The sequence below is a fragment of the Myxine glutinosa genome, chromosome 9, assembly GCF_964187855.1.
Source record: "Myxine glutinosa chromosome 9, kmMyxGlut1.1, whole genome shotgun sequence".
Lineage (NCBI taxonomy): Eukaryota > Metazoa > Chordata > Myxini > Myxiniformes > Myxinidae > Myxine > Myxine glutinosa.
Genome location: NC_136269.1, coordinates 19,520,331 through 19,545,159, shown reverse-complemented (window position 1 = coordinate 19,545,159; position 24,829 = coordinate 19,520,331). Strand labels below are relative to the sequence as shown.

At 46.8% G+C, this 24,829-nt stretch overlaps 1 protein-coding gene across 1 annotated transcript in view; it reads right to left on the bottom strand.

Moving 5' to 3' along the window:
• The window catches only part of LOC144893710 (LIM/homeobox protein Lhx9-like), a 105,501-nt gene that overhangs the window by 45,936 nt on the left and 34,736 nt on the right, over positions 1–24,829 (bottom strand). Inside the window, exons 4-5 of the mRNA XM_078785079.1 lie at positions 17,774–17,838; positions 17,590–17,686 (exon numbers count right to left, since the gene is read on the bottom strand). Of these exons, the coding sequence (XP_078641205.1) occupies positions 17,590–17,686; positions 17,774–17,838 (162 nt within the window). The remainder of the gene's footprint in view (positions 1–17,589; positions 17,687–17,773; positions 17,839–24,829) is intronic.

Sequence of the window (24,829 nt, the reverse complement as noted above, 5' to 3'; positions counted from 1 at the left end):
AATGTAAAACGTTAGGGGAAATAACAGAGGGAAATCACATACTGGGGAAAACTAACCTTAATCCCTAACTAATTATCACTGCTTCACCCCTTGTGTGAAGACACATAAGCAATCTTAAGATACAGCTTCCCTACATAAGTATAGTGAGATTTCTCCTAAACGTCCATTTCTCCTACCGAGATTTATCTTTCTACCATGCTACGATTATGCAATCCTACCTTTACTATGGGATTCTTTCATCTACCCCCATAAACGTAACAATATTTACCTCCGCCACCGAAGGTGAATGGAGATGATGTTTTCACCCCTGTTTGTCTGTCTGTAAGCAGGATATCTCGGAAAGTTGGTGACAGATTCGGATGAAAATTGGTGGATTTTGGTTAAGATCTGGATCCGGCCTCTCAGTAGGATACAAAACGTATTGGTATTGGCAAAACGTATTGGAAGGAGGAGGGATTTCTCCTAAACGTCCATTTCTCCTACCGAGATTTATCTTTCTACCATGCTATGATTATGCAATCCTACCTTTACTATGGGATTCTTTCATCTACCCCCATAAACGTAACAATATTTACCTCCGCCACCGAAGGTGAATGGAGATGATGTTTTCACCCCTGTTTGTCTGTCTGTAAGCAGGATATCTCGGAAAGTTGGTGACAGATTCGGATGAAAATTGGTGGATTTTGGTTAAGATCTGGATCCGGCCTCTCAGTAGGATACAAAACGTAAACTGTTCAGCTTGGCGGAGCTATGTGCTCTACTGAGTGTCCTTCTAGTTTATTATAAATAGTTAAATAGATGGAAAATATGGCTAAGCATAATATTCGTTTTAATTCCATCAGCAGGTTATAGATATTGTTAAGTTATGGACAGTGGTTTAAAAAAGGAATTGCATTATCATGAAAAGAAGGCATGGTTCTGAAGAGCTGGTCCCCCACATGACAGGTGACATCACCGCATCCTCACATAACATGCTTTTGGTGACATCCACTAACTTGAACATTGTTGGTCCATTGTTGGTCATCCTCGCATGACACAATCTTGGTGACATCACCGAACTTGAAAGTTGTTGATGACATCACCTCACATGACACTTGCTTGATGATCAAGCAATGTCTTGTTAAAATACCAATAGCGTATTACACTCTGGCGAGCTGCCAGGTCGAGTCAGAGCCCCAACATGGACTTCAACGCAAAGTGAAGAACTTTGATATATATTTTTGTATACAGAACCAAAGCTCATGGAAGATCGAGAACACTGAACGTACCAGGATGTAAGAGCACAAAACGAACAGTACAGAGCAGGGGATTTCAGGGGGAGGGAGGACCCCCAACGTCTGAGTTGAAGGCCAAAATGGAGGGAGACATGGACAAAACAATGCGGATGGGGAAGAATGAAGGGTAGAGGAGGATGCATAGGGTAGACAGGTTATATGCAGAAGTAAACTCCCAGGAAGGAAAAGCTGGAAATTTGGAAGGAGGAGGGATTATAGGTTGGCGGAGGGATTGTCAGGGGTAGAAAAGATCATGGTTTGGGATGTGGGATGATCTAAGATGGTGTTGAAAAGCCGTCAAGAAGACGTGGAGAGAAGAACGAGATTGAAGAGAACATGGAAGTTGGTTCCAGAGTGGGTAAAAGAGGAACAAATGAGTGGATGTGAGCATTGATGTTGGATTTTAGGAATTTCACCAGAAGGGGGTTGATGTTGGACTGAGTGTGCCCTGCAGGAATCTGAGGGGGGACAAAGAATGGCCCTGCAGGAATCTGAGGGGGACAAAGAATGGAAAGAGTAGAGGGTGCAAGACCAGAAAGGAGGCAGTAGAAGAAAGAGGCCACTGTCCTGTGTGCGATGCGAAAGTGATACACCGACACCTTGGAAAACGATAAAAGAGCAGGAAGAAATAGAAAAGAGTTGGACAGATTGCAAGTAGTCAAAGAAGGCTCTTTGGAATGGCTAAGAAGAGGTCAGCTCAACATGGATGGAGACCGAATCATTATAAATGGCTAAGACCAAGGACACTACACCAATGGCTTCAAGAAAATATCGGGACTGAGTCAATAGGACAAGTGTAGGTTCTGCAAGGTATAAACAGAAAGTACAAGCCACCTCCTACTAGGATGCAAAAAAAAAAAAAAACTCATGTCAGAGCAGCTGTACACCCAAAGGCACAACAAAGTATGTCGAGTATGTCACTGTATGTCACTGTATGTCACTGTATGTCAAAGTATGTCACTGGCACATCTGCAAAAGTCTTTATAGCCCAGTTCCAGAAAACTCACCGAAACATGAACAAAAGCAATCAGTGAATACAAGGAAGTAATGTTCACGTATGACCTAATGATCCCATGAAGCGTGAACATAGAAAACAAAGCATTGCAACCGGATATTTTACTGAGGTACAAAAAGGAAAAGATGGCATTGCTAAATGAGGTGTCAGTCCCCAGTCATTTTGGCCTAAACAATGCAGAAATCAAGAAAATGACCAAATACCAAACCTTCAAAAATGAAGTGAAAAGATCCGAAAAGCTGAAGAGCACTGAAATTGTACCAGTGATTATTGGAACAACGGGAATAACCTTACAACAAAAATAACCTTACAGAGATCTTAAAAACCATCCCTGGGAATATTCCCACAAACGAACTGCAATTGGAAGCTATCCAAGGCTCGGTGATGATCCTCAAAAGAGCTCTCGGAACAAAATCTTGAGAAAAAGAAAACTTCCAAACTAATCCATGAATTATAATCCTTTACTAAAATGGAGGTGGATACTTTGAGACCTGGGAGGAGTCCGTTCCACCTTCTGAAACCCACATATGGAGATAACAACCAATGACACACTGACTGACAATCCAAGATGGTGGCAAGGGGAGGAGGAAGGTATGTTGTGCCGCCTCTCTCTTGCCTGGGATGGAAATACTGAAGGCCGCGTCAAATTAATTCATCAGTTTTGAAGGCAGTGAAGACTGAGCTGAAAATGGTAGCTTCAAAGGGACGAGATGCAGACGAGGTTCCTCCTATCACACCGTTCAGCATGCGTTTATGATGCGAGCTGGCCCTGTAGTTTGGTAGGACTTGTGGCCTCCGTGCTTTCAAGAGAGAAGGCCTGAGCTTTTGCGAACTCCATTTTGCAAAGTTCCAACTGTTGAGGACAAGAGCGACTGAGTTTTGTGGGATCTAGGACCGAATACAATGGCTTCGATTTGAGTGAGAACCGAGCCGGGGCGGCAGCTTTGATGGGGCAAAGAGCCGCAAACGTGGCGTCTGAAGTTGAGCCGATCGATATGCGAATGGGACGCAGTCTGGCACAGCACGGATAATGAGAGAGCTAGGTCCATGATGAGTCGTAGCTCTGTGCTGTGGTTAAGCTGGATGCTCCAGTACCGGGGAAGGCTCCATTGGGCACAGCACGGATGAGGAGATGGCTTGATCTATGAATCGTGGTTCCTGGCTGTGGTGAAGCTGGATGTTCCAGTACCAGAGTAGGCTCCATTGAGCGCAGCACGGATGAGGAGATGGCTTTGTCCATGAATCGTGGTTCCTGGCTGTGGTGAAGCTGGATGTTCCAGTACCAGAGTAGGTTCCATTGGGTGCAGCACGGATAATGAGAGAGCTTGGTCCATGATGAGTCGTAGCTCTGTGCTGTGGTTAAGCTGGATGCTCCAGTACCGGGGAAGGCTCCATTGGGTGCAGCACGGATGAGGAGATGGCTTGGTCCATGAATCGTGGTTCCTGGCTGTGGTGAAGCTGGATGTTCCAGTACCGGGGAAGGCTCCATTGGGCGCAGCACGGATGAGGAGATGGCTTGGTCCATGAATCGTGGTTCCTGGCTGTGGTGAAGCTGGATGTTCCAGTACCGGGGAAGGCTCCATTGGGCACAGCACGGATGAGGAGATGGCTTGGTCCATGAGTAGTGGTTCCTGGCTGTGGTGAAGCTGGATGTTCCAGTACCAGAGTAGGCTCCATTGAGCGCAGCACGGATGAGGAGATGGCTTGGTCCATGAGTAGTGGTTCCTGGCTGTGGTGAAGCTGGATGTTCCAGTACCAGAGTAGGCTCCATTGAGCGCAGCATGGATGAGAAGATGGCTTGGTCCATGAATCGTGGTTCTTTTCTGGGGTGAATATTGATGCTTCACGACTAGAGAAGGCTCATTTCAGTCTTAGAGACTCGCGAGTGGAGATGACGACTGGTGACGGAAGCCCATGCACACACGCACCCACACATACATTTATCGTGATTTACATGTACACATGCACGATTGTGATTCATACACATGTTATACGTGACATCGTATACTGTATATTATGTACACACATATACTTGACATGTACTGTGTATTATATTTTCACATATTATACTTGATATATTGTACTGTATATTATCTACACATATACTTGACATGTACTGTGTATTGTATACACACTTATGAAACTTCACATGTACTGTGTATTATATTTTCACATATTATACTTGATATTTTGTACTGTATATTATCTACACATATACTTGACATGTACTGTGTATTGTATACAAACATATTATCTTGACATGTTGTACTGTATATTATATGCACACATATTATAGTGCCATGTTATACACAACACACACACACACACACACACACACACACACACACACACACACACACACACACACACACACACACACACACACACACACACACAATATTTTAAGAAACAATTCAACATGGCTGATTTGAATATTTCGCAGGATCTCTATTTCAAACATTTCAGTCAGAACGGTTAAAACAAAATCCAATTTCAAGGCTAAAATTTCTAAATACTTGACGAGTTCTCTGATTTTAAGTTAAATTAAATTAATTTAACTTAAATAATTAAATTAAATAATTAAATTAAATTGAATCTAATCTAAAAATTAATCTAACCTAAAAATTAATTAATTAATTAATCAATTATTAATTAATCAATAAAAAGCAATTAATTAATCAATCAAAAATTAATTAATTAATTAATTAAATTAATTAATCTAATCTAAAAATTAAGATCTAATCTAAATTAAATCTAATCAAAATCTAATTTAATCTAATCAAAAAAAATCAAAAACAAAAATTAGATTTTAAACAAACAGGCATGGTCCTGTTAAGCCGATTAGATTTTGGTTCAGGTCATGATGTTATTCAGAAAACAAAATCGGACCATGCCTGTTCAAGAAATGTTTGGGGACACGTAACCAAGAATAACCAAATGGCTGCCAGTATGGCCATCTTGCGAGCTGTACGTCGGTTCATCTTTGATCTGATCTCAAAAAAGAAATGATGTGAAATGATGTGTAAGCCATCATTCGTTATGTGGGCCAGGTGTGAAGAAGATTGGTCAATGCATGTCTGAGAAATGGTTGAGGACATGTTCAACATTGGGTTTTTACAACTAAAATGGCCGCCAGTCGGCCATCTTTGATCGTATTGCGAAACAAAATGATGTGCATATGTATACCATTGTGGCGGACACAAAAGCCCACTGGCGTGGTGACATCATTCCACGCACCAAGTGGGCGGTGGCCACGCCCGAGGGGTAGGCGTGGCCTCATGATATACCCCGGGCGACCAGCCCGGAGGATTACAGTGTTACAGTGTAGTCTTACAATAAAGACGTTTATATGTTACCGCTTGTCCGCTTCCTCCTTGCTCACAAGCAGCGCGCGTAACGCCGCGCTTTACTGGTGACCCTCGACGTTGGATCTGCCGGAGCGATCCTTCCACACGCGACGCCATCGCCATGGCCGCCTTCGTCAAACTTCCGGAATTTTGGGAGGCTCAGGCCGAAGTCTGGTTCGTCCAGGCCGAAGCCCAATTTCAGCTTCGGCACCTCACCGGCGATGACACGTGCTACTGCCACGTCGTCGCCTCCCTCGGGCCCGGCACGGCCGCTCGAGTTGTGTCCGTCCTTCGCCACCCACCGGACGGCCACAAGTACGAGGCACTCAAGCGGCTACTCCTAGCCACGTTCAGCCTCACGGACGATGCACGGGCCGACCGCCTCCTGGATCTCCCCGAGCTCGGTGAGACGCGCCCGTCGGTCCGAATGGACCATATGCTGTCACTGTTGGGCGACGAAGCCCCCGGTTCGCTATTCTGGGCGCTTTTCCGTCGCCAACTTCCAGCGCAGGTTCGCCTCGCGTTGGCCGGGACCGGGCTAACGGAACCCCGAGCATTGGCGGCCGAGGCGGACAAGTACTTCGCCGCTTCGGACACGCGGGCGAGCGTTGGCGTGGCCGTCACGGCCTTCGATGCTGCTGTTCCACAGCATCATCTTCTACAGCACGCTGAGTTTCAGCAGCATGCTGATACGCACCTCGTGAACGCCGCCACGCCCCGCCCACCGCCGCGGCGAAAACCGCCACCGCGGGGAAACCCGTCGACTCCACCGGCCTGGCGGAGCCAGCCGCGCTCCTCCAGCTCCACCACCTGGTGCTGGTTCCACGCCAAGTTCGGCCACGAAGCTCGGCGGTGTCATCCGCCGTGCTCCTTCAACGGGTCGGGAAACGCCCGGGCCGGCGCTCAATTGTGGCGATGAGCGCCGGCCGTTCGAGCAGCCTGCTGTTCATAACGGACACCTTCTCCGGGCGCCGTTACCTGTGCGACACGGGAGCACAGGTGAGTGTCATTCCCGCCGGCACGTCAGACAAGCACGCCGCGGGTGGGGGCCCCGCGCTGCTTGCCGCGAACGGGACGCCCATCCGTACGTACGGAAAACGCTGCCTCTCTCTGCGGTTTGGAGGGCAGGTTTTCCGATGGACGTTCGTCACCGCCGACGTGCCCATGGCACTGCTTGGCGCGGACTTCCTGTGCGCTAATGGGCTCCTGGTCGACGTCAAGCGCAGACGGCTTGTCCAGGCCGAGACGTTCAGCTCGCTCGCATGTGCGTTGCCCAGCTCAACGAGCGGCTTGCCAAGCGGCTTGCCGAACGATTCGGTTCCGGCCACGTTGGTCTGTACGCTTCCGGCAGCGGACGCATTCACCCGCCTCCTCGCCGGCTTCCCGGCCCTCACGCGGCCCACCTTCTCGGCGGGGGCCGTCAAGCACGGGGTGGCCCATCACATCCCCACCGTCGGGTCACCGGTCTACGCCCGGGCACGCCGCCTCGAGCCGACGAAGCTGGCGGTGGCAAAAGCGGGGTTCGCTACCCTGGAGCGACTCGGCATCGTTCGGCGCTCAGAGAGCGCTTGGGCGTCGCCGCTGCACATCGTGCCGAAGCCCGGCGGGGGATGGCGACCGTGCGGGGACTATCGCCGTCTCAATGACGCCACGACTCCCGACCGCTACCCCGTCCCCCACATTCAGGACTTTTCCGCCCGTTTGGCGGGCAGGTCCTTCTTCTCGAAGGTGGACCTCATACGCGGCTACCATCAGGTCCCCGTCAGGCCGGAGGACGTCCCGAAGACGGCGGTCATCACGCCATTCGGACTCTTCGAGTTCCTGCGCATGCCCTTCGGTCTGAAGAATGCGGCTCAGGCGTTCCAGCGACTGATGGACAGCGTCCTGCGCGACTTGGATTTTGTCTACGTCTACCTGGACGATATCCTCGTCGCCAGCGCGTCCCGCGAAGAGCACCTACGCCACCTCCGCACGCTCTTCGAACGCCTGGGCCAGCATGGCCTGATTGTGAACCCCGCAAAGTGCCGGTTCGGCGCCGCCACAATCGATTTTCTGGGGCACCGTGTCACCAGGCACGGAGCCGTCCCCCTGCCGGCCAAGGTGGAGGCGGTGAAGGGGTTTCCGCGCCCCCGCACGATCAGAGGGCTGCAGGAGTTCCTGGGCATGGTGAACTTTTACCATCGGTTCCTGCCCCGTATCGCCCAGCTCCTGCGCCCCCTGCACGAAGCTCTCCGAGGTAAGCCGGGCAAAGGCGACGTTACCTGGACCGAGCAGATGGACACGGCGTTCACGGGCGCGAAGCTCGCCTTGGCTAACGCCACCATGCTCGCGCACCCGGCGCCCGATGCACCGATCGCCCTCACCACCGATGCCTCGGACTACGCGGTGGGCGCGGTGCACAAGCAATGGGTGCGTGGAGCTTGGCAACCGCTGGCGTTCTTTAGCCGGCAGCTTCGCCCGCCCGAACGCCGTTACAGTACCTTCGACCGCGAGTTGCTCGGACTTCACTTGGCGGTCAGGCACTTCCGCCATCTGCTCGAGGGCCGGGCGTTCACTGCCTTCGTCGACCACAAGCCGCTGATCTTCGCGATGGGCAAGGTCACCGAGCCGTGGTCGGCCCGGCAGCAGCGTCACCTCTCGGCCGTGTCCGAGTACACGACGGACATCCAGCACGTCGCGGGGAAGGACAACCCGGTGGCGGATTGCCTTTCCCGGGCCGTCGCCCACGCAGTCCACCTCGGCATCGACTATGCCCGGATGGCAGCGGACCAGGCCGCTGACCCCGACGTCCAGGCCTTGCGGACCGCCGTCACGGGCCTCCGCGTCACCGAGGTGCCGTTCGACGGCGCGGGCGCGGCCCTCTTGTGCGACGTCTCCCTCGGGCGTCCTCGCCCCATTGTGCCCGCGGGCTGGCAGCGCCAGGTGTTTGACGCCATCCACGGCCTGTCCCACCCGGGCGCGAGGGCCTCCCAAAGGCTGATCGCCGACAAGTTCGTCTGGCATGGCCTCCGGAAGGCCGTCCGCGGCTGGGCCAGGACATGCCTCGCGTGCCAGCGCGCCAAGGTGCACCGGCACACCCAGGCCCCGTTGGCCCCGTTCACGGTGCCGGAACGCCGGTTTGACCACGTCCACGTGGACCTGGTGGGACCTCTGCCCCCCTCGCGGGGTTTCACCCACGTCCTCACCATGGTGGACCGCACCACCCGGTGGCCGGAGGCCGTGCCCTTGGCGTCGACAACGGCGGCCGATGTCGCGCAGGCTTTCATCGCCACCTGGGTCGCCCGGTTCGGCGCCCCCTCAGACATCTCATCCGACCACGGCCCCCAGTTCACCTCGGAGCTCTGGGGGGCGGTTGCGCAGGGGCTCGGGGTCCGGCTGCACCGAACCACGGCCTACCACCCCCAGGCTAACGGCCTGTGTGAGCGATTTCACCGCTCATTGAAGGCCGCGCTCCGGGCCACCCTCCGCGACGGCGGCTGGGTCGACAGGCTCCCCTGGGTCCTGCTGGGCCTCCGGACGGCGCCCAAGGAGGACCTGCGCGCATCCGCGGCGGAGTTGGTCTTCGGGCAACCGCTGCGGGTGCCGGGCGAGTTCCTCCCCGACTCCACGGCACCATGGTCCGCGGCACAGCAGTGCTCCGCTCTGCAAGAGACCGCCCAGAGGTTCGCCCCGGTGCCAACGGCATGCCACGGGCACCCACCGACGCACGTCGCCCCGGAGCTTCGCACGGCGGAGTACGTCTTCGTCCGCCACGATGCCCATCGGACACCACTGCGGCCCCCGTACGACGGGCCTTTCCGCGTGCTGGAGACCGGGGCGAAGCACTTCACCCTGGACATCGGCGGTACTCCTGACCGCGTTTCGGTAGACCGCCTCAAGCCGGCCCACCTCGATGTGGACCATCCACCGCCAGTGGCCCGACCCCCACGTCGGGGCCGCCCTCCTGCGGGCGGACCCCCGGCACCGCCCAGCCCCGCCGCCACGCTGCCCCCCGGTCCTGCACCCATCCCAGGAGCAGCCAGGGGCATCCCACCTGGCATCCCTGCACCCCGGACGCCGCCGATCGCCAGGGGGCGCTTCGGCCGGGTCATTCGTCTGCCCCGCAAACTGGCCCTCCAGGTGCGCGGGAATTCTGGGGGGGCGCGTGTGGCGGACACAAAAGCCCACTGGCGTGGTGACATCATTCCACGCACCAAGTGGGCGGTGGCCACGCCCGAGGGGTAGGCGTGGCCTCATGATATACCCCGGGCGACCAGCCCGGAGGATTACAGTGTTACAGTGTAGTCTTACAATAAAGACGTTTATATGTTACCGCTTGTCCGCTTCCTCCTTGCTCACAAGCAGCGCGCGTAACGCCGCGCTTTACCATCATGTATTGTCTTTGTGCCAAGTATGACCAAAATCCGTCAATAAATCTCCGAGATATGGTTGTGGAAGGACTGACGGACGGACGAGACCCAATCCATAAGCCCTCACTTCGGACCAAGTCCAAAGGGAGATAATAAAGAGAAAAGTGATAAAGTAGAAAGAAGTGTGAAAGGACCAAATAACAAAAATGTTGGGAAGTACCCGGATAGATATATTTCAGCAGTTACTCCCCAAGCTCAAACGCAACAACAGGTACGACAACAGGTACGACAAGGTCATAGGCCCGAAGACAGATTTTGATTATACACTTCAACTCGAAATCATCTGATAATGCAAAGCCTGTCTGCGTCGGTTTGTATTCAGATGTCTTCTTATTCTTCTGTAAGCTCAAAAATAACGACAAAGGTTAAAAGAAACCTCAAAATGAAAATTGATGATTTTATGCAGCCTTGACCTTTGAGCTTTGGATGTAAAAAAGAATCAGCTTCTAGCTTTTGATTGGTGAACCAATTCAGTGACGCATTATGCAAATTCTTCTAATTTCTGGTCAATTGGGTGAAAAATGGCAATTTTACGCAACCTTGACCTTTTGATCTGAAAAAAACAAAACAATCAGCTTCTAGCTTTTGATTGGTGAACCAATTCAGTGACCCAATATGCAAATTCTTAACATTTCAGGTCAATCGGATGAAAATGGATGATTTTTATGTGACGCTGACCTTTGACCTTTTGACCAAATTATTAATTTGCTTTCTCCGTATTATCATAATAGAGCTTTAGTGAAAATTAGATGACAATAGCTGAAATGGTAAAAATGGTTTAGGCCTGGACACACACACACACACACACACACACACACACACACACACACACACACACACACACACACACACACACACACACACACACACACACACACACACACACACACACACACACACACACACACACGTGGGGGATGGGCTAATTAGTCTGTGACAGTCCATCGTGGAAAATCGCATCATATATAATTCTGCATAAAATCTCTCCTAGGTCATAATTTGAAAACTATTGCATCTATAAAATTATGTATACCGCGATTCATCTATATTCTATATGAAGATCAGGCAATTAATGATAAGAGGAAAGTGGAAAAATAAATTTGAGCGCTTAATCGAACAGAAACTGTTGTAACTCTTGTAACTGTTGTAACTCCCCATCTTGTCTACCGCTCCCGATGTTATTTGTTTTATGTGTCTGTTTGTCTTTCTGTGTGATTAATGTTCGCTCTTTCACGAGCCTCGATCTTGTATACAAAAAAAAAAAAAAAAAAAAAAAAACCTGTTCCAAGTCAAGGCATTGTGGAGCAGTCCAAAATAACACATGGCTTAAGACCTAAGTGAGGTGATGGAGGACCCAAGTGAGCTAAGACCTTAAGACCCACGTGAGGTAAGACCTTTTCATAAAACGTGTAATGTTTTTATGCCTCCAGCAAGTCGCCGGAGGCATTATATTTTCGGGTTGTCTGTCCGGCTGTCGGTCCGTTATAGGTTTTCGTTCCCATGATAACTTGAGAATGGCTGAAGGAATCTTAGTCAAACTTGGTGCAGGTATATACAATGAGGTAAAGATGAACTGACTGGATTTTGGGGTCACTAGGTTAAAGGCCAAAGGTCAGGGGTCACGTTAGGTAAAAATACTGTTACTGGTTACCGCGATAACTTGTGAAGCAGTGATGGGATTCTGACTAAAGTTGGTAGAAGTATGTATGTATTGTGATGCAAAGATGAACTTGTTTATATTTATATTATTAAGAATTATTATTTATTATTATTATTGTTATTATTATTTATTTATTATTTTATTTATTACTACTGTATTTATTTTATATTTATTTTATATTTATATTTATATTATTATATTTACATTATATTATTATTTATAACACATCATTATACATAGTTGTACCAAGTTTGATTTAAATCCATTCAGCTGTTCTCAAGGATCACATGTTTACTTGACATGACCTCTGACCTCACCAAAATCACAAAATCTCCTCACTCCTCACCTTTGATGGCAAAATCTAATCAGTTAATCTTTACCTCATTATACATACATGCACCAAGTTTAACTAATGGTGCTTTTCCATTGCACAGAACGGTACGGTACGGCATTGTACAGTACGGTTCGGTACGGTACGGTAATCACTGTGTCGTTTTTCCATCGCACAACAGAACCGTGAAAATAGGCGGAGTTATCTGGAGTGACGAAAAAACCCACCCAAAACGGTCAGTAGTATTGCTAGCTCCACCCAAAGATCCGGGTTCGGCTCGCTTGGTACCTATCCACAGCAGGAACCAAATTTAGCATGGGTACTTAGGTACGGGACGGTTCGCTTGGTAATGGAAAAACGAAAAAATTGATTTTGGTTACAGTACGGTACAGTACGGTACGGTACAGTACCGCAGTGAAAATGCGCCATAAGATCCCTTCAGCCGTTCTCTAGTTCTATCACGGATGGACAGATGGATGGACGAACGGACAGATGGATAGAAAGCCGGACGGACGGATGGAAAGCCGGACGGACGGATGGAAAGCCGGACGGACGGATGGAAAGCCGGACGGACGGATGGAAAGCCGGACGGATGGATGGAAAGCCGGACGGACGGATGGAAAGCCGGACGGACGGATGGAAAGCCGGACGGACGGATGGAAAGCCAGACGGACGGATGGAAAGCCGGATGGACAACCCAAAAACAAAATGCCTCAGGCGACTTAGTCGGCGGAGTTAAATTTTGGTTTGCATGCAATAAGCCAGAGACAAAATCACTTCCTCGTGTTGAATCATCTTAATCGCTTTAGCCGTTATTGTGTTATAGTCTGCAAAGTAAAATGAGTAAAATCGAGTCATTTTAAAAGCTAAAATTCAAGTAATCATGATTTTTTATTGAAATATCTTATATTTGACCTTTGACTATAATTGGGCCTTTGACACTTGACCCTTGACCCCCAAAAAAAAAATTCTTTTAAAATAAGCAAAATACATTTTATAGACATCTATCTGATATAGGACAGTTTTAAGCCTATTTATGCGATGAAATCTGCACCAATTTGGTACTACTTCTAAGATAAGCCCCTGGATGACCTTTGACCCCCTAAATGAGCTTTAATACTAAAATCTAGCGTGGCATCCCCCCAGGTGATGATTGTCACACCCCAAGTAACATTTTAAGCATGGATGCTGGTCATTCACAAAAAAAATGCCATCAAAACTTTTTTCGGCCTCTTTTTGGCCCTTGGCAGGCAGACTATTAGGTTAGGTTGGGCAACTTAAGGCATTCCTTAGGTTAGGTAACTATCGATTAGGTTGGGCAACAGTTTAACATTGTTTGTACAGGGGAAGACGAGGAAGACGAAGAAGTACAATTTGGCGATTTAGCGCTCTCCCGATGTGGTACTTTCGCGATGTATTCTGGTGTCTTTTTAAGTCATATCTCAATAATCTATCTATAATTCCAGTAATCTCTGTCTGTCTGTACGTTTGTCTGTGACCGCTGTTTCTCGACAACCACGGGTCCGATATACTTTTAACTTGCCAGGTATATTGCTGGGGACCCGAGGATGTGCCTTTTCAAGGTTTCATATTAATCGGACAATTACTTACCGAGCTATGTCCAAAAAACGATTCAACCAATCAGAGAGCAGCGAACGATCGCGTGTGCCGAACGTGGCGGACACACTCTGCCTCGGATGGCACATTTGAGAGCGTATTCATTTATTTCACGTTTGCAAACTATGTTGGCGTTAAACTACGTTTTAAAACTAATAAAAACGAATTTGCGATTCATTCGCTTTCCTGCGCGTTTGTGCACGCGATGGCGATTTCTTTACCAAACTCCGGAAGCCGTTCGCTTTGGACCAAACCATTGCATGTAAATAGAGGGGGGGGTTCTGTGGTCGTTGCGAATGGACCAAACCATTCATGTAAATAGAGGGGGGGGATTGTCACTGTACTCGCAAGCCGTTCGCCGTTCGCTTTGGCGTTGCGAATGGACCAAACCATTTCATGTAAATAGAGGGGGGGGATATAATTTTAGATAGATATATAGTACGGGCATATATATAGTACGGGCATGCCCTAGTAATAATAATAATAATAATAATGCATTTATTTTATATAGCGCTTTTCAGGAAGCCCAAAGACGCTTTGACAGAGTGCAAAACATAATGCATAGCAAAACATAAAAACAATTGCAAAAAAGAAGAATCAATAGGGAAATATTCAAAGCACAAAGGAGGGAGAAGGAGAGGAGATAGTCAGGGGTTAGATGCTGTGGGTTAAATGTTGAATGCAGTGTTGAACAGGTGGGTCTTGAGTGATGTTTTGAATGTGGTGAGTGAGGAGGAGTCTCTGATGGTGTGAGGTAGCGAGTTCCAGAGGGTGGGAGCAGCGATGGAGAAGGCCCTGTCCCCCCAGGATCTAAATTTGGTCCGGATGGACCTTGGTCAATGTCTTGTTCAATGTCTTGTTAGTTCAGAAAATGCTTGATAATAAAAGGTATGTCTTTTAAAAGCCTTATATACTCAGTCCATGTTATCTTGTGAGCATATCACTTTGTATACATTTGATGAGGCGGCCATTTTGTTGCCATATCATCCGTCCACATGGAGTACTACAGTACTCCATAATATACAAGTGAGTAAGAACCAGGAAATTCCAGATATGATGCAAAGTTGAGGAATGTGACCATATGGCCAAATACAAATGTTGACTCAACTGATGGCAAGTGGTAAAGCATGTGGTGAGGTGGAAAGAACTGGGAAGTGGCCGTGTGCTGTGTGCAGGAAGGGTGTCGGAGTGAACTCCATTCAATGTACAATGTGCGCTGAGTGGGTTCATCAAAAATGTAGTGGTCTGAGAGGGTCATTAACCAGTGTGGCAGCTACATTCAAGTGTAAGGTGTGCACAGAGGGAGCCGTAGATGGAAGAAATGTTGAGTTGGATCTTGGAGACGGCGTGAAGCTGGAAGGTGTGAAAACATTTTGTTACCTCGGAGACATGCTGAATGGAGAAGGTGGATCAGACTCGGCAACGGTTGCTAGAGTGAGAGGTGCATGGAAGAGGTTTCAGGAACTGAGTGGCGTGCTGATGAGGAGGGGAGTGTCGTTGAAGCTGAAGGGAAAGGTGTATGCTGCATGTGTGAGAAGTGTTATGATTTATGGGAGCAAGACATGGGTAATGAACGTAGAGCAGCAACGAAGGCTGGAAAGGGTGGAAATGCGAATGGTTCGGTGGATGTGCGGAGTATCGTTGAGAGAGAGGAAGACAAATGATGAATTGCGAAAGATGATGGGAATAGAGCCCGTGATGGATGCTGTGAAGAGGAACAGGTTGAGATGGTTTGATCATGTGTTGAGGAAGGATGAAAGTGACTGGTTGAGAAGAGTGATGGAAATGAATGTAGAAGGAAGTAGAGGACGGGGAAGACCGAGATAGACTTGGCTAAAAATGGTCGAAGAAGAAATGCGGGCAAGGGGGTTAACAAGGGGAGATGCAGAAAATAGGGCAAAATGGAGAAGATTGTCATGGGGCCCGCAAGGCTAACCCCCGCTCTAGCAGGGAAAATGGCCTTAAAATGCCTGTTGTTGTTTTTTTGTTTTACTCGACTGCTCATGTGTCCTCTTTACATAAAGGTTTATATTCCGTTCTTATCAACATTTATTCCATTGGATTCAATTAAATCCACAAGCATGATGTTTCAAACAGCACAGATGGTCAAATTCCTTTAAAAGACAACACAATCCATGGTGAATCGGGTTGCCTCCAGACAATGGGAACGTCTATCCATTTTGGGAAAGCATGACTACCTGGGAGATAATGATGAATTTCACTTGCTGGTTGCATCATTTATAAGGTATGTCTATTTGCCACTGATGAGCAACACCATAGTAGTAGAAAATATTATTTGGTTTCTTCGGAAGTAAAACCAGACCATACTTGGTATTCACGACACTGCAGTCACAACACTTATTTTGAACAATTTGACAATTGTACACCAGGACCATTTGAAAAAAAGTCTCTTGTGAACACATTTCATCTTCTTTCCGCCACTGAAGCGGAGTTGTAGAAGTTCCTTGACTTTTGGAGCATTTATTTACAAGGTCTGAATAAAAATAAAAATCATAGTCACATTTGGAACAGGGATTGTGTAACAGTTTATCTGATGAAATTTGGATATGAAACAATAAAGACTTCAATATGCACAGCCTAACATGTTTGGTGCTTCACAAATGGCAGAGTTTCCTTTTAGTGGACCATGTTAAATATGGTTCTTTTCACACTCATTTGTCTAGACAGGTTGAAGACCTTTACATGCACTGTGTTTCAAGTTTTACAGAATGTGGTGCATTTGGTGTAGCCAAGCATGTCCGGTGGTGTCCATTTGAAGATTGTTCCTTCCCGACCAAACAGCTCTTTTAAAGCTAATTACACAAACAGACATTTTCTCGTGCGCTGCTCGCCTGGTTCTCATTTCCTTAGTTCGTTCACCATTAGCGACACCAAAGTTTTCTTTCTGTCTCATTATGCTCCATTTCTTTCTCTTTGGCCCAGCTCTTTCAGTTGGAATTTATTAATTATGACTGGATGTAAATGGTGACCATTTTTGTTTCGGTAACAACGCTATCAAAAAGTACAAAATTTTCGTCATGCCCTTATCCTCATTAGGAATTTGTAGGAGACCAAATGGATCAGATCATGTTGGAAATGAACCCCCTACCCACTCCATGTCTAAAATCCACCAGCCAACTTCATCTTTATAATGTACCCTGCATCAACCTCTAAAATGCACCCCTCCCAATGTCCATGTCTAACCCCCATCAATCATACCCCCTCCTCCCCACCCCCCCCACCCCCCACTGTATCTCTTTAATACACCCTGAAACACAGAAACGCTCCTCGGAGAGAAAAAAATTATGAAGTAAAAGTTGCTTCAAATTAATCCAAACCGATGAGATAATTATAATTTTTACAATCGAAGCAAAAGTTGAACATGGGCGGTGTATAAGGAAACAGAACGCTGCTTCGAACGCTCCCAAAAAAAAATTCACAAGGTGACGTTCTCTGCTCACCTACACAAAGACTCTGCTCACCTTCACTCCTTCATTCCTCTTTTCTCCCACCTCTGGAACAAACTCCCTCACTCTTTTCAATCCCACTCCACCCTCCAGGTCTTTAAAACAGCTGTTCACCACCATCTCTTATCTTCCCCCATCCAAAACCTTGATCTTTTCTACCCAGTTAATTCACCCCAAATCCACCTCTTTCAATCCCCAACTTCTTTCCTGAAATTCCTGGTAGTGTTCATTCATTTGCTTTATACCGTGTACCTTCCCCCCCCTCCCAGCCCTCTCCCTTCCACAGTTCTACCGAAGTCCCTGTTCTCTACTGTTGGTGTGCTTGTTTGCTTTCCTCCTCCTGTCTCCCATTCCTTTTATTGTAAGTTTTATGTGTCCGTGCCCGTTTTCATGTTTAATGTGTTAGCTCTTACATGAGCCTCGACTCTGTAGGCCTATACAAAAAAAAATGCGGGAGAATTGAAGGTACCTGCGATGTGAGGGAGGGGGTGGCAGAGTGGAATGGAGGGCTGGGAAGTGTGAGGGCGGATGGGGGTGTGGGGGGTCTGGGGGCACAAGGTGACGATCTGGAGAAGGGGGTTGAGGGCAATAAGAATACATTTCAATCAGGGCAAGAATAAAAAGCGTTCTTTTTTTCTATCGTGGCATTTTACCACGGGCTTCCAGCTAGTATAACATAGCACAACATATAGCACAACCCACAATAAATCTATGCGAACTGGCAAAATTCACAACAGCAAATGAAATGCAGAAACACATTACAAGGAAACAAGTTTCATCCCTCCCCCCTCCAACCCTCCAAATTTAGCATTCCTTATTACCAGGACCGAACGTCATCCGGATGAGGTCATCAGGCAACGCATGCTATGGTGGAAATTACTCAGTTTTCATAGACTGCAAGGGAAGTATGAGAAGAAGCTTTTCCTTCGAGCCCAGATGAAATATTTTTTATATTTATACCACTGTGATATTTGTAATTAAATGATACAAGATACAAGGAGGCTACGGGTTATACAAGTTATAGCACAACAACAACCATGCCGGGTCGCAGAGAAGCCTTCCCTGCATCAAAGGGTTAAAGGTTTTAAGTTTGGCAAAATGTATCGCATTTCCATCAAATTTGTTGCAGTCGAGTGTTGAAACACTCCAGCGACCACCAAAACCAAAACCAGAAATCCAATCGAAGTTGAATGGACCCGTGAGGCCGCTCAAAACAAAAAGTGCATTTTTTCCAAAGGAATTCCTTTACAAAGTAATAATTCCCGATTTATAAGCAATCCGTGCACATTCCTAACATAATCCCAAAGCTTATAACCTCAGGCATACAATGATATCTATAATTTCAACCAAAACCTTCATCAAGACAACTTTATTCGTCGAAAACGCCACGGCCTAGCAACTATCCAAGACCAATCCAAGACCATCGGCCTACAGGCCATATTTTAAAAAAATAATAAATCAAAAACGACAAACCTCACAAACACAAGACCTACTTTCTTCTTCTCTTTGTAAAGACTTCACCCTTGTCTTTGTAAATATCCACAGGACCGACGTAGCCAACCTGTCTCACAACAGTCTAAACCCAGGACACATACCCTTTTAGTGGCTGAACAATCTCAACAGGCTGAAACAAAATGGCGGCTTAAGAATCCAGTGATGTCACAGTCGGATGACCAAGATGGTGTACTGCCATTTTGGGAAGGCTTTTTACCCTGCGCTCGCTAAGTGAAAAGCAGGGTTAGGCATCCGGTTGTGTACATGTGGCATACGTGTGGTGTACGTGCGTGCCTGCATTTTTAAAATTCATTTCCTCGGCAACCGTTGGTCCAATTGACACAAAATTTTACCATAGGAGCACCGCGGCCTGTATAATTATTTTATTCATAATTATGATGTCATAGGTCACGTGGTACTGTATGGACGCCATTTTGGAAAAACGTTGCACCTCGACATCTCCAAAACAGCTCAATGGAAACAAGACCAAAAGTCTAACAGCGGCGTAGCCGCGCTTGTAAAATATTATAAACCACAAACACATATTATTAGCTTTTCAAACCGTCACTAATGCTGTTTATAACATTAAACAAAGATATTTGGAGGAATCTCGATATCCATGAGGTAAGTTTTACTTACAGAACTGAGTGAAGATCTACTGTAATCTAGATTATACCCCACACGGGATAACTTGTGGGGTATGATTGCCAAGCCAGCCGTTCCTTAACTGTTTTGAATGGAGTGCTTGCTCGAATGCTTAAACCACTTGGCGATCTCTCCACACAAGAAACTTGGTAAATGAACACACACTCGATGTTCTTGAGACCCGACCATAGATCGACTGTAATCTACTGTATATACCCAAAAGATGAATGGCCTTTCCTGCCGCTCCCGTAGTGAGCGGGTATACGTACTTGTAAATTCAAATGTCGGTCAGTACAATCAGCCGTCGTAATGACATCATAGATGTAATGACATTACGGACACAAAACTGATATATTTTAACTTCCAGTAAGTTTGCAGTCACTACGAAGGGATTAGTGTTATGATTAGATTTACTATAATATTAACGTTACGTTATCATTATTTCGAAAATGATATTGCTATCAAAAATCCGAGGCAAATTCCTTACTTCCTCGGTTATTAATATTAGTGCCGAACAACGCTCATCACTGATCATGAACCATACACCGCTTCAATCCATAAACCTTCAATTCACGACATTGGGATTAAAGTTTTATGGTCATATTTACTATATTAATTATTATTACTATTACGAAAACAATACTACTGAAACGATACACTACTGTATTAAGAAACCTGGGCTTAATTTGTCTGAAGCGGTCCGAAGATGAGGCATAACGCCTGAGGCCTACACCTACCGTATTGTTGGAAGAGACGTAACACCGATGCTTTCGACATTTGATGATCATTTTAACAATCGGTTTGTTTGTGTTTCACACTGAATGAAAAACGTAAAGGTAGAGCATGGCGATTGTGATATATGACAGGTTTGACGATATGATCGGCATGAATGGCATATAAATCAAAATGGCGGTGTGTGTAGAGTCAGCCGCACAGCTGTAATGACATCAGACGTAAGCACATCACCCTGTCATGTGACCAGATTCTCAGCTCTGATTGGTATACGTTTGAGGGGACATACATACATACATACATACATACATACATACATACATACATACATACGGACGGACGGACAAACTGTTCTAGACGGCTCTGCCCGATGGGCTACACCGTAAAAATTTGAAACAAGGCTCATTGTGAAGTACTCCCCATGGATAATAAGTTATGTTAATGATGATGTCATCGTGCCTTCATTATGACATCATAGGTCATCTGGTACAGGCGCCATCTTGGAAAAATCGAAAAAAGTTGCACCTCTATATCTCCGAAACCGCTGCATGAAAAAAATTGATACATGGCTCATTGTCAAGTACACCCCATGAGGAATAAGATATGTTAATGATGATGTCATCGGTGCCTTCGTTATGACGACATAATTCGACAAGTATAACACTTCATCTGATCAGTATGAATTTTTATTTCTCTGCTACTGTTGGTCTGATGGACATTAAATTTTCACCATATGAGTGGCTCCTACTGTAGAATATTTAATGATAATTATGACATCATAGGTCACGTGGTACAGGCCCCATATTGGAGAAACCGAAAAATGTTATACCTCTATTTCTCCAAAACTGCTCCATGGAAAAAATTGAAACATGGCTCAGTGTAAAGAACTCTGCATGGGGAATAAGTGTTGTTAACGATGACGTCATTGGTGCCTTAATTATGACATCATGATTCGGCAGGGACAACGCTTAGTCTGATCAGTTTGAAATTTATTGAGCGTGATCTATGCAAAAATTATATAAGAGAATACAACAACAACAACAACAACAACAACAACAACAACATGCATTTTAAGGCCATTTTCCCTGCTAGAGCGGGGGTTAGCCTTGCGGTCCCCATGACAATCTTCTCCATCTTGCCCTATTTTCTGCATCTCTCCTTGTTAACCCCCTTGCCCGCATTTCTTCTTCCACCATCTTTAGCCAAGTCTTTCTCGGTCTTCCCCGTCTTCTACTTCCTTCTACATTCATTTCCATCACTCTTCTCAACCAGTCACTTTCATCCTTCCTCAACACATGACCAAACCATCTCAACCTGTTCCTCTTCACAGCATCAATCACAGGCTCTATTCCCATCATTTTTCGCAATTCATCATTTGTCTTCCTCTCTCTCAACGATACTCCGCACATCCATCGAACCATTCGCATTTCCACCCTTTCCAACCTTCGTTGCTGCTCTACGTTCATTACCCATGTCTCGCTCCCATAAATCATAACACTTCTCACACATGCAGCATACACCTTTCCCTTCAGCTTCAACGACACTCCCCTCCTCATCAGCACGCCACCCAGTTCCCGAAACTTCTTCCATGCACATCTCACTTGAGCAACCGTTGCCGAGTCTGATCCACCTTCTCCATTCAGCATGTCTCCGAGGTAGCAAAATGTTTTCACACCTTCCAGCTTCACGCCCTCTCCAAGATCCAACTCAACATTTCCTCCATCTGCAGCTCCCTCTGTGCACACCGTACACTTGAATGTAGCTGCCACACTGGTTAATGATCCTCTCAGACCACTACATTTTTGATGAACCCACTCAGCGCACATTGTACATTGAATGGAGTTCACTCCGACACCCTTCCTCCACACAGCACAGGGCCACTTCCCAGTTCTTTCCACCTCACCACATGCTTTACCACTTGCCATCACCTTCGTCTTTCCGATATTCACCTTCAGACCTTTTGTCTCCATACATTCCTTCCACTTGTTCATCTTTTCCTTCAGTCCATCCATATTTTCCGCAATCAACACCAGATCATCTGCATACAACAACTCCCACGGTAAACCCTCCTTTACGTTCTGAGCCAGCACCTCCATCACAGCTACAAATAGTAGTGGACTTCGTACCGACCCGTGATGCACTCCCACCTTCACTTCAAACTCACCACGGTTCCCGTCCTTCGTCCTTACAGCTGTGCGCGCTCTTTTGTACATTGCCATCACTACTCTGATCAACCATTCCTCCACTCCTAACTTCCTCATTGCCCAAGTCAATACTTTGCGTGGAACCCTATCGAATGCTTTCTCCAGATCAACAAACCCAAGAAACAACTTCTTCCTCTTCTCCATGTACTTCTCCTGCAACTGTCTCACAACAAAAAGCGCGTCTGTCGTTCCTCTTCCTGGCATAAATCCAAACTGCATTTCGTCGATCTTCACTTTCTTCCTTATCCTCCTCTCCAACACCCTTTCCAATACCTTCATTCCATGCTCCAATAACTTTATCGCTCGGTACGAGCCACACTCTAGAGCAGGGGTCGGCAACCTTTTTGACATGAAGTGCCAGTTTAAAATGTTCTTGTTAATTAGTGTGCCATATCAACATTAAGTTTAACATTAAGTTTAATTATGACACCACTTCAAAACAATACTTCCAACAGACATGGAATTTTACTCCATCCATATTGGCTACATGCACGGCAACAACATTTCAAATAAACATTTATCTCTCATAATCAGGACATTGTAATGATCATTTTATCATTGTAAAATTTGTCCCCAATGGGGTTACAAATTATATGCATGGACCCCATTTCAAAACACTGCTTTCAGTAACTCATTTACAAAGTATTGCATTGGAAATAAATGTCAAAAATCTTTGATTTCATCTTTCATCTTTCATCAATCATCATTGATAATTATTATTCCAGTAAAATAATTTGGAATTGGAATGGTGACTCTGCTCTGATCCATCCACCTCATCACCCTGCACCATCACACCGGAATACTGTTATAGTGCAACACGCACAACAGCCAATGGCTGTTCAAGAGGTGATTTGGCATGCAGCGGAGAGGGCACTGCTTTCACCAGTGTGCCAATGATTACGCTGCCGCGTGCCAATGGTGGCACGCGTGCCTAAGGTTGCCGACCACTGCTCTAGAGGGTCACCTTTCCCCTTGTATGGAGGGACGAGGGTACTCAGTTCCCAATCCACTGGAATGCGGCCTTCTTTCACCGCCAGATTACAGATCTCTGTCATTCTCTCCACACCCCAACTTCCTGCTGCCTTCAACATATCTCCCACAACTCCCGTCGGCCCTCCAGCTTTTCTACTCTTCATTGCTTTTATCGCTTCCTCAACTTCTTTCTCAGTTATCTTCTCTGCCGGTCCTAAAACTGGGTTACTCTCTATGTTGCCACCCCATTCATTCTCTGTATTCAACAGCATTTCCATATCTTTTCCATCTTCCTTTAATTCCATCTGGGTCCACAACGATTTGTCCCACTTCATCCTTCAAGCAACTCACCCCCATCACATCACACCTCTCTTTCTCTATCTGCTTTGCAATCCTGAATACTGCTCTCTGACCCTCTTCTGAATCCAAGCGTTCTCCGAACATTTTCCGACTTGCCTCCTGCGCCTTTGCTACCTCTTTCTTTGCAGCCTTCCTGGCTGCCTTATAACTTTCATGCTCTGCTGTTTCTGCTCCCGTACCCTTCGCCTTCTGCCACTCCTTGAACTTCTTCCTCTTCTCGCCAATCCTCTTTCCAACTTCATCATCCCACTACCATGTTTCCGAGTGCCTCGGTGGTCCTTCTGTCCATCCACATACCTCACCAACGGCTCTCAACAGACGAGCTTTCATTGACATCCAACCACTTTCAAGCTCAACCACATCATCCTCTAACCTACTCAGCCTCTCTTTTAATGCCTCCCTTACTGTCACCTCTTCCAACCTCCACACCTTCATTCTCGGTTGGTACTTCACCCGCCGAGCTCTCCTCGCACCTTTCACCCTTATATAAGAGAATATAAGTTTATAATGTAATCCCTCACATGGTCTGGTTTTATTTTTTGTTATGAGCACCCCATTAATCATCTTCAAAAAGGGTGTCTAAACATAAGCAAACACTCATTTTTCATTGATGCAATCCCTTGGAGGTCGAGAAGTATGTATGCATGCCAAGTTTGGGCCGCTAGGTTTTATGGTTTTGGAGTTATGGAGGAGATGGACACACTGACAAACACACACACACAATGCCTTTTTCACCCCTCTGCCCAAATTGGGCTAAGGGGTATTGTCGTCACGGGCATCGTCCGGGTGTCCGTCAACTTTTGGTTTCCGTCAATTTCAAGGAGAACGGCTTGTCCGATTAAATCCATTTTTGCAGTGTGTGTTGGGGTTGAGTAGAGGAAGGTTCTTTTCGAAATTGGCGCACTGCGATTTTCAATATGGCCGCCACGGCAGCCATCCGGGCGTCCATCAACTTTTGGTTTCCGTCAATTTCGAGCAGAACGGCTTGTCCGATTAAATCCATTTTTGCAGTGTGTGTTGGGGATGGGTAGAGGAAGGTTCCTTTCGAAAATGGGTGCGCTGCGATTTTCAATATGGCCGCCACTGTAGCCATCTTGAAATTGGTTTCCGTCAATTTCGAGCCGAACGGCTTGTCCGATTAAATCCATGTTTGCAGTGGATGTTGGGATTGAGTAGAGGAAGGTGCCTTTCGAAAATGGGCACGCTGTGATTTTCAATATGGCCGCCACGGTAGCCATCTTGAAATTGGTTTCCGTCAATTTAGAGCAGAACGGCTTGTCCGATTAAATCCATTTTTGCAGT